At 36.5% G+C, this 11,554-nt stretch overlaps 1 protein-coding gene across 1 annotated transcript in view; it reads left to right on the forward strand.

The window, feature by feature from the left end:
• The window catches only part of LOC109833088 (alpha N-terminal protein methyltransferase 1), a 10,523-nt gene continuing 3,776 nt past the window's right edge, over positions 4,808-11,554 (forward strand). Inside the window, exons 1-3 of the mRNA XM_020400641.1 lie at positions 4,808-5,114; positions 5,209-5,347; positions 5,440-5,498. Coding sequence (XP_020256230.1) covers positions 4,962-5,114; positions 5,209-5,347; positions 5,440-5,498 — 351 coding nt within the window. The 5' untranslated portion in view covers positions 4,808-4,961. The remainder of the gene's footprint in view (positions 5,115-5,208; positions 5,348-5,439; positions 5,499-11,554) is intronic.

Consider the following 11,554-nt stretch of genomic DNA (forward strand, 5'->3'; position numbering starts at 1 on the left):
AGATGGAGCCTCTTTTTTAAATTAGGTGAATAGTGATTGAGGCTCTCTCTCCAATGCATGATGTATGGACTAGATTTGACCACCTCACTACCAAGTTCAATTTAGAAACTTGGTACCAAGTTTCTCCATATTTCTCATATATATATATATATATATATATATATACATCCCTTTAAAAGTACGAGTTTGAGAAAAGTTTTTCATGGTCAATATTACCCTTCACTATTTTTAATATTTCATATAAATCTTAATCTATCCTATATATCCTATCATAATCCTATGTGAACTACCTACAACATAACAATTTTAAAAAAATACGATTAATAAAATATATGAAACAACTCTATGGTATTAGTTTGTTAAGATAAAGAACTAACATGCTATGATATATGAAATATTATAAAATAACCCAAAACATTTCAAAAATTATGCAAAGTACGCTCAAAAGTTTAAAATTACACAAAACATCTTGACGTTTCAAACTTAAAATAACAGACATGCTATAATATATAAAATATTATAAAATAACCCAAAATATTTCAAAAATTATGCAAAGTACGTTTAAAAGTTTAAAATTACACAAAACATCTTGACATTTCAAAACTTAAAATAATAGACATGAAATTTGGAAATTAACAATAGCCTCTTAAGAATTTAATAATCTACAATTAACATTGTCGACGTTTTAAAAATTATATAAACATCCTTAAAATTTAAACAATAAAAAATTATCCTAAAATTCTGAAATTTTAAAACTTGCAAATAACAAAGATGAATTCAAAGGATTACCATTAGACACCTAAAAATTTAAAATTTGTAAAAAAAGAATCTAAAACTCCTTCAAAAGTTAAAAATCATAAAAAACCTTGGTATATATCAAATCTAGAAATTATTAGCAGACCATTGCAAGTTTTATAAAAACAATCTAAAGTCTTAATAATTATAAAAAAACACATTCAAAATTTTAGATATGCAAAAAAAACTTACTACCAATATAAGAAACATGAAAATTACAAGCACCAACTTAAAATTTAAAATTTTAAAAACACTCTCAAAGTTTCAAAATTTGGAAAACACACCCTTAAAAATTCAAAATCACAAAAAAACACGACTAGAATTTTAAAATTTAGCAAAGAAAATAGTAGTTGTTTGATGTCCTTTCATTAAGATATATAAATTTAACTTTCAATTTAATATTTACTATCCCTTTTTAAAATCTAAATGTTGTCTAATTTTATCAAAGAAGATAAAAGTGGAGAAAAATTGATGCTGGCTCAATTAAAAATGAAACAAAAAGAATGAAAAACACTATTTTCTGGATATTTCTAGAATAGTTTTTTAAAGTAAATTAGAAATCTTAAAGGGATTTTCATGAACTATTTTTAATATTGTTATATACTTATGTGGATGCTTTTATCATATAAAAGTGTACTAGAGTTAGAACTAATCTTTAATTTATGATTTTTATTAAAGTCTATCAAGAATTAGGAACAAACTCTATATTCTCTTTTGTTTCATTTTAGCCTACTTTTAACTTATCATCTTGTCTTAATAGCTTTAATTATTCATCTTCCTTTTATAACTCTATTTTTTCAAGTATTTTTTTACATTTGTAATACTATACTATCTAAGGTCAAACTTAATTTCTTAATAGGAATCCTTTTTGATCTCCTTTGTTTCTATCTTCAACGTTGATTTAATTTCTTAATAGGAATCCTTTTTGACCAATTTCATCAGTTATGAAGTTTGAATATCAAAAAAAATTTATGTGCAATTTGTTTGACTATGTCATTTGTTTTTTTCCAACTCTCTCATGACAATCTCAATTGTTTCAACTCTTTATCCTTTAATATGTAGCCGAACTTCTCAGAAATCAAAGACCTCACAAAAGCAATCCTCAGAAGAAAACCATGTAATAGGAGGAAGAAATATTGCTAATTATTTGGAGGTTTCATTTTATTTGTTATTGTATTCTTTTTGTTTACTATGTATTAAAATCCTTTATATTCTATTTTTTCTTTTAGGAACCTTGAGCATATAAAATGATATGTCTGCCATAATTTTATATTCTTTTGCCATAATTTATGTGCTAATTTTATTCTCATACGAATATTATTCCTTTTTTTTGTTGGCCAGGTTTTGGTTTTTAGGCTTCATGGTCTTCTCATCAATCTAGTCGCATCCTTCTCAAATCAGGTTTATGTTGTTTTCCAAGTAGAAGTTGAAATTAGAATGAATCGAATATTTAGATACCTATGGTTCTTATTACTCTTAGAATAATAATATCATAACAACTTTTATTTAATTATGTTCTTAATTAATAACTATATCTTTTAATGTTGTTCCTTTTCTAATATAATTCGTTGTTCCTTTTCTAATATAATTCCTACATATATAAAATTTAAAATTTTAGATTTTCTTCTTTTGGCTTTGGCCTGTTCCTTGCAATTTGGTTGCTTTAATAACTAAGTATATTCAAATCTATCTCTTTTATATTTTGCGACTAATGTTAAATGATTGTTGATGCTACGTCTTATTGCGGAAAATGCAATCTTATATTTTGCGACTAATGTTAAATGATTGTTGATGCTACGTCTTATTGCGGAAAATGCAATCTCATTAGCAGTGTTCTTTGGAGCCATGACTTTGAAACCTACGTCTTATTGCGGAAAATGCAATCTCATTAGCAGTGTTCTTTGGAGCCATGACTTTGAAACCTGATGCTGCAGTCTTTTATCCTTAATGACTTCAACTAACTCATCAGTTGCCACGTTGTATGTCATCTTTAGGATAGTTAGATGTTTGTGTTTCGAGCCATCAATCTCCAAAGAATCAAATTGTTATACTTTCAAGTTCAAGAATCAGAAACTTAACATTTACTCTCGATTAACTAGGCAATAAGTCACAATAGACACGTGTGCCTATCAGCACAAGAGAATAATTTATAGTAACTTCATGTACGTGTCATATGAGAAATTTGTTTAAACATAAAGTTCAATATGCTTTATATTTTTAATTGTCCAAAAAAGATAGAGTTATAAAAGGAGACGAGGGTCGTGCTCGGCACGGGGTACATACTAGTTAAAAATGAAACAAAAAAAATGAAAAACACTATTTTCTGGATATTTCTAGAATAGTTTTTTTTAAAATAAATTAGAAATCTTGAAGGGATTTTCATGAACTATTTTTAGTATTGTTATATACTTATGTGGATGTTTTTATCATATAAAAGTATACTAGAGTTAGAACCAATCTTTAATTTATAATTTTTATTAAAGTCTATCAAGAATTAGGAACAAACTCTATATTCTCTTTTGTATCATTTTAGCCTACTTTTAATTGATCATTTTGTCTTAATAGCCTTAATTATTCATCTTCCTTTTATAACTTTATTTTTTCAAATATTTTTTACATTTGTAATATTATACTATCTAAGGTCAAGCTTGATTTCACTGTCGGTTCAAATAACATAATAATTTAAAATAATTTCAGATTATATTTATTTCTTATCAATTTTAATTATTAATATAAAAAATTTAAATTAACATTAAAAAACTAAGTAATCACAATACTAAAGTTTAAATTTAAAGACAGTAAGGGCCTGTTTGGATTTGTAGGGGGTGAAGGGAAGTTAAGGGCTTGTTTGGATTTGGAGGGGGTGAAGGGAAGTTAAGGGAACCTAGGGGAAGTTAAGTAAAGGAAAGGGAAGGGAATTTCTAAAACTTGTTTGGGAAACTAGTAAGGTGAATCAATGGGAAGTTATTTCACCCCGTTTGGAAAGTGTAATAAAGGGAATGGAAGGGAAGGGAATGTATATAACTTGACATAAATACCCTTACATAAATACCCTCACATTTGTTTCTAAAATTTTAGCCGTTGGATTTTGATCTTAGCTGGGGGTAAATATGTCTCTCTACATTTGTTGTATTCCCCCTCTTTACCTTCACCCCCATTACACCCCAAATTGGGATCATGGTATTTTCTCACCTCCTTTCACCTCCCCTCACCCCTATTAACTTGCTATATTTACTTCCCAAATAAGGTTAAAAGTTACCCTCCCTTCCCGTCACCCCCATTACCCTCAATCCAAACAGGGTCTAAGGGAAACTGAGTGAAGGGAAGGGAAGTGAAGAGAATTCCCTTCCCCTTGGTTACACCCTAATTTGGGGTAACAATTTTTATACTATTAGGGGGTGAACCAAGGAGAACTAGGGTGAATTAACTTCACCTTCTAAGTGTTCCCAAATAAGACGAATGGAGGTGAATGTTCCCCTAACTTCCCTTCACCCTCATTCCCCTCAATCCAAACAAGCCCAGGGCTTGTTTGGATTGAGGGGAATGAGGGTGAAGGGAAGTTAGGGGAACCATTCATCTCCATTCACCTTGTTTGGGAACACTTAGGAGGTGAAGTTAATTCACCTCCATTCACCTTGGTTCACCCCCTCATAGTATAAAAATTGTTACCCCCAAATTGGGGTGTAACCAAGGGAAGGGAATTCCCTTCCCTTCCCTTCCTTTTCCTTCCATTCCCTTCACTCAGTTTCCATTAACTTCCCTTCACCCCTTACGAATCCAAACAGGCCCTAACGGTGTGTTTGGGAGTTTACTTAGGGAAGGGAAGGAAGGGGAAGGAAGGGGAATTTTTCCCCTTCCTTCCCTTCCCCTCCATTACACCCCAATTTGGGGTGTAAGAATTTGGGCCAAATTTCCCCTCCATTCCCCTCCTCTACCCTCCAAAATGAAACTCCCAAACAAGGTTAAAATAAAATTTCCCTTCCCTTCCCTTCCCTTCCCCCTCTCTACCCTCCATCCAAACAGGCTATAAGTGAGCAAAAGCAAGTAGAGCTGAGGAACCAGTATATTACTGCTCTCTTTCACCATTCTCAACCCCTAAAACCCCAACCGGTAGTTTTGATCCCCGCTAATTTCCTCCTCCGCTGTTGCCACTGCTTTCGCCGTCAATGGACCTCGGCGGACTAGACACCAACGGAAGAGAAATCAAAAGCGCCAAAGAGATGTGGAGAGAAGAAATCGGCCTCGACGAACTCGATTCCAACAACACCGATAACAGCAAACGCCATGATTGGTACTCCAAGGGCATCTCCTACTGGCAAGTAAGCAACCATCACCTCTTAAAACCCTAAATTTCCCAAATCCTTTTTTTTTGACTTTGTTTCCGAATTCAACAAGAATTTTCTGAGTATCTAGGGCATTGAGGCGTCTGTTGACGGGGTTCTTGGTGGCTACGGCCACGTCAACGATGCTGACGTCAAGGGAAGCGAAGCTTTCCTCAAAACCCTTTTGCCCGCTCGATTTGGGATGGAAAGGTGCCATCTTGTTGCACTTGGTAATTGTTAATTGTGTATGGTGTTCAGATTTTTGGATGAATTTTGAATCTTGACGGCATTTGGAGGTTGTGATTGTGTGAAATTGTTGCAGATTGTGGTTCTGGCATCGGAAGGGTCACAAAGAATCTACTTTTGAGACATTTTAATGAGGTGAGCTGTTTGGTTCTTCCTTAAAAAAAATCTTGATGTCAAGGGAAGTCACTTTCATATATAGCTAACTTGCAGAAATATGCTATAATTTATTAATACATTTTGAGCTAACTTCACCTATGAAAAAGAGTTGACTTTCTACCCTGTTATGGAAGTTGGTTCTGTCGCGTGCCTATGTGGAACCGTGCTCGCTCACCAAACAAGTCGTAAGTACGGGAGAAGAATAACCAATCACACATGAGCACAATTCAAAACAGAAATACGACAGATCAATCACAAACACAGAGATATACGTGGTTCAGCAATTTGCCTACGTCCACGGGGAGAGGATGAAGAAATTCCACTAAATCAAGGAGAGTACAAAGGGTCACTATCTCACAAAACTTACAAAATAACCCTCAACCAAATCTCTCAACTTGCTCATAATATCTCCCTCTCACAATGCTCAAAAGTCTCTCTAATCTCTGATTACAACTCTCAACTTTTTTGATGATCCTAATCTCTTCTAAGGCGTTCCATGTATATAGAAAACCTAAAACCAAAAAAGACTAGGAATTCTAAAACCAAAAACAAAACAAATTAAGAATTTTAATAACATGTTATCAAAACAGATTAAGGATCATGTTACCAAAATAGATTTAGAATCCTAATAACATGTTACCAAAACAGATTAGGAATCTGTTATCCAATAATTCTCCACCTCGGCGAAGTATTCCCAAAACTGAGCTGACACCAACATGAGCACCTATGAGTCGTCTCATCAAATTCGACTGTACCAATATGGTTGCCTACGTACTCCCTCTCCCAAGAGATCAAGCCGTCCGTAGTTCATCCAAATGGCCGTCAATGGCCTCAACAATCATGAATGTGCAACAAGCTTCTACAATGATCAAACTTATTGTTCGGAACCATCTTAGTGAGCATATTCGTCGGATTATCCTTCGTGTGGATCTTCACAATCTCCACATCGTCATCTTTAAGAACATCTCGAACAAAATGATAACAAACATCAATGCGCTTCGTCCTCGCATGAAAAAATTCGATTCTTTGTCAAATAGATAGCACTCATGCTATCACAATGAATAGTGACGGACCGCTGTGATATACCAAGTTTCTCCAAAAGCCCTCGAAGCCAAATAACCTCTTTTATAGCCTCCGTAATTGTCATACACTCTGCCTCCGTCGTAGACAAAGCCACCGTAGACTGTAAGATGCATCTCCAACACACCGGCGTACGGATCAAAGTGAACACATACCCCGTCGTAGACCGGCGCTTATCCAAATCTTTAGCATAATCCGAATCAACATAGTCAATGCACAACTACCCACCTGTAGTGTCTTGTTCATAAACCAAACCAACATTGAGCGTACCTCGAATGTACCTTAAAATTCATCTCACGACGTCCCAATGATCCACCCCTGGATCGTATATGTATCTCAAAATCATGCTCACCGTCTATGACAAATCTGGCCTTGTACATATCATCGCGTACATCAAGCTCCCAACCGAGCTCGCATATGGAGTCTTCGACATCAACTTTTGATTTTTAACCGTCTTTGGTAAGAGGTCAACTGAAAGCTTCAAATGGGCTACCAAAGATACACTAACTGACTTTGTATCCATGTTAACATGAAATCGATGTAGAACCTTCTTCAAATATGTCACCTGTGTCAAACAAATTCTGTCATTCTCTTTGTCTCTGCCGATCTCCATCCTCAAAATGCGTTTAACCTCACCCAAATTCTTCATCTCAAACTCCTTTGAAAGCTGTGGCTTCAACTCATCTATATAAGACCTGCAAATAGAGGTAACCAACATGTCATCAACATAGAGCAACAAATAGATGTACGCATCTCCTTTCAACTTGCGAAAGTACACGCAAGGATCAAACTGGCTCCGAGTGTACGAATGACCAATCATAAAATCATCGAATCGCCTATACCACTATCGAGGAGACTGCTTCAAACCGTATAGCGATTTCTTCAACCTGTAAACCAGGTTTTTCTTCCCTGCAGCTCGGAATCCCAATGGCTAAGTCATCTATTTTTTCATCAAGATCACACATCCAACTGATCTAACTCCAATCCATACTGTGCCACCAAACTAGTAAAATCCGAATCGAAGAATGCTTTACCACCGGAGAGAAAACCTTATTATAATCAATACATTCCTCCTGTGCATAGCCATTCGTAACCAACCTAGCATTGAACCTCAATGGAGTGCCCTCAATGCCCTCCTTCTTCGTGTATACCCACTTGCAACCAATTATCTTTCGCCTCTTTGGAAGCTCAACAAGCTCCCAGATATCGTTCTTGTGAAGAGAGTCCATCTCGTCCTGCATAACTACCTATCACGAATCAGCCTTCGAACTCTGCTCGGTCTCTCTGAATGTAGTAGGCACCAACTCATCAATATTCTTCATCGGAAGTGCATATGCAACTACTGTGTCGATATACCGTGCTAGCATCTGTATGTCTCTTCTCTGTCTCCGAACCGTAATAGAATCCTAAACCTGCGTCGTGGGTCCCTGATCCTGCATAACTGTACATGTATCCTCGTCGTCGTCGTGCTCCTCTGACGTCATCTCAGTCGGCACTCTAATGGATGTTGTACCATCTGGATAATGTGAAGCTGCATCGATCTCTACCACCTGTGATATTTCCTCCATCGGGTTCTCCACCTGATGAGAGCCGAGAAGCTTCAAGATAGAAGCATCATCAAACGTGACGTCTCTACTCAGCACAATCTTCCTATCAACTGGATCCTAAAGCTTGTATCTCTTAACACCGTACTTGAATCCTACAAATATGATCTTCCTAGCTCGATGTTTTAACTTATCAATCTTCACATGATAGTATACAGGACACCCAAATACCTTGAGCTGGTCATAATCGTGTGTTGGTTATGCCGATCACATCTTCATAGGGGTCTTTCCCTCAATCGCAGATGAAGACAGCCTGTTAATGAGGTGGTTCGCATATGAAAGTGTCTTAACCCAAAAGATCTTCAAATCACCATTTGTCAACAAACATCGTATCTTCTCCAACAAACACCGATTTAACCTCTCTGTCACCCCATTTTGCTGCGGTGTATGACTAACTGTGAATTCTCTCTATGCCCTCGTTTCGGCATAGCTGCTGAAAAGGGTCTGATGTGTACTCACCACCATTGTTGAATTGTAACGTCTTGATCTTTCTCTCAGTCTGTAGTTTTAACATCTTCTTTCACTCCACAAATGTATCTAGCACTTCACTCTTCTTCGCCATGGTATACACCTAATAATACCTAGAATAGTCATCAACAAACGTGACGAACCAATATCTACCATCAAGTGATGCAGTCTTGATAGGACCCCAAACATCCGTGTGTACATAATCCAGTATGCCCCTCGTCCTATGAATGGTTGTCCCGAACTTCACCATCGTTTTCTTGTCAAGAACACAGTGCTCACAAAACTTAACTTTTACATTATTGACTCCCTTCAATAGTTCCTGCTTGCACAGCATCTACAGTAACTTCTCTCCTGTGTGCCCCAATCTGTAATACTAAAATCTACTAATGTCCGCCTCTGAAATAGCTGAAGCAACCTGGCCAATCACGATTCGCCCCTTCAGATAATATAAGTTTCGACTGCAGACTCCCTTCATCACCACCAAAGATCCCTTAGTAACATTTATTACAGCATCCTCAAATTTCACCTTGAATCCATTCGCCTCCAAAGCTCCAACTGAGATAAGATTCTTCTTCAACTGAGAAATAAATCTCACCTCATTCAATTCACGGACTATTCCATCGTGCATCCGAATCATCACAGTACCTATCCCACAAATACCGTAGGATTGATCATTTTTTATGATAACAACACCCCCATCGAGTCTCTCAAATGATGAAAATCAATCTCGTTTAGGAGTCACATGATAAATAGCATCAGAATCAAGCATCTAATTTGATGCATCCAAGTGGTTCACCTCCGGAGTAATCAATAGAGAAAAACTCGAATCATCGGAATAATCACTTTCGCAATATTCACCTCATTGGCCTTCGGACCCTTCTTCTTGCTATTCTCCTTCTCCTTGATGTTTGGACAGTCTCTCTTCCAATGTCCCTGCTTCTTGCAGAATGCACATTGATTTTTTCCTAGTTGGTGATGACCTCTTGACTTTGACCTTCCTCTATTACCATTTTTTTGGATATGAGCTTCTATCTCTCGTCGACAAGGCTTCTCCTGAAGAACTAGCGTGAGAAATCTCTGTCTTTCCTCCTCAAATCATAGTTTGTCAAAGCATTAGTAATTTCACTATAGTTGATAGAAGACCTCTCATTCAACAAAGTGAGCACGAAGGTGTCATACTCCTTATCCGGTAAGGAGCCTAAAAAAATAATTGCATTGTACTTATCCGATATCTTCTCATCAACATTCGTCAAGTCCGACAATAATTTAGTATAGTTGTTCATATGAGCCGCTAGTGAGGTGCCTCGGGACATCTGAAATCTGAATAATCTTCACAGCAAGTGTAAACGGTTCTCAACACTCTTCGTAAGGTACTTATTGTTGAGAATTTCCCATATCTTCATTGCAGACGTCACCCCAATCACATTATACTTTAATTCCTGTTCCAAACAGGATCTGATCACCCCACAATTGTTCCTATTTATTTTTTCTCATATATTCTCTTCATATTTTGGTGGTCTCTCTTGGACCGTGATAGTCTCCTCCAAATTCTGAGCATTGAGTGCATCTTGAACGTCGCTCATCCACAAACCGAAGTTGATCTTGCCGTCATACTTCATCACACTAATTTTGATATTCTGAAAATCAACTTGGACTGTACCCGTCATCTTGCTGCTTTCACTAACTTCTTAACCTATAATCACTGACTCCAAATTACAAAGAAAGATTCAAACTTTAAAAGGATTGAGGAATTACCCAACTGAACCCTAGATTGGATTACAAATAGAACTCCTAACCACACGAGGAAAGCGAGATCTCCAACGGTAACTTCAAATCATATCTCTACCGAAGCCTATAACTCTAAGAACCAAGTTTTCACGATGAATCTTCCTCTACCTAATCCCAAAACCCTAGATCTGAAATCTGAGCTCTGATATCAATTGTCGCGCGTCTATGCGGAAGCGTGCTCACTCACCAAACAAGTCGTAAGCACGGGAGAAGAATAACCAATCACACACGAGCACAACGGAAGCGTGCTCACTCACCAAACAAGTCGTAAGCACGGGAGAAGAATAACCAATCACACACGAGCACAATCCAAAACTAAAATTCACCAAACAAGTCGTAAGCACGGGAGAAGAATAACCAATCACACACGAGCACAATCCAAAACTAAAATGCAACAGATCAATCACAAACACAGAGATATACGTGGTTCGACAATTTACCTACGTCCACGGGGAGAAGATGAGGAGATTTCACTAAATCAATGAGAGTACAAAGGGTTACAATCTCACAAAACTCACAAACTAACTCTCAATCAAAGCTCTCAACTAGCTCACAATATCTTCCTCTCACAATGCTCAAAAATCTCTCTAATCTCTAATTACAACTCTCCTCTTTTTTTATGATCCTAATCTCTTCTAAGGCGTTCCATATATATAGAAAACCTAAAACCAAAATAGACTAGGAATTCTAAAACAAAAAACAAAACAAATTAGGAATCCTAATAACATGTTGCCAAAACAGATTAAGAATCATGTTACCAAAATATATTAGGAATTCTAATAACCTATTACCAAAACAGATTAGGAACCTGCTATCCAACAGGTTCATGATGGATAAATCAAATTCGTTACTCCTACTCCACTTCCAGTTATGCGTGCTGTTTAACATGACTGTAAAAAGGAGAAAGAAAGAGCTTCTCTCTGCAACGTGCCAACATGCAAGAGTTCTAGGTTTCAACCCCCACTTGTGCAAGACTGCCCATTCTTCCCAAATAAGAAATAAAGTAACAAACAACCAAGTATATAGCTCTTTTTACTCGGTTCAAAATGAATATGTTTGTTGGTTGGGGTTCCTAATATCAAGAAAGACAGGATG

This window comes from Asparagus officinalis, chromosome 3, assembly GCF_001876935.1.
Source record: "Asparagus officinalis chromosome 3, Aspof.V1, whole genome shotgun sequence".
NCBI classification, from domain to species: Eukaryota; Viridiplantae; Streptophyta; class Magnoliopsida; order Asparagales; family Asparagaceae; genus Asparagus; species Asparagus officinalis.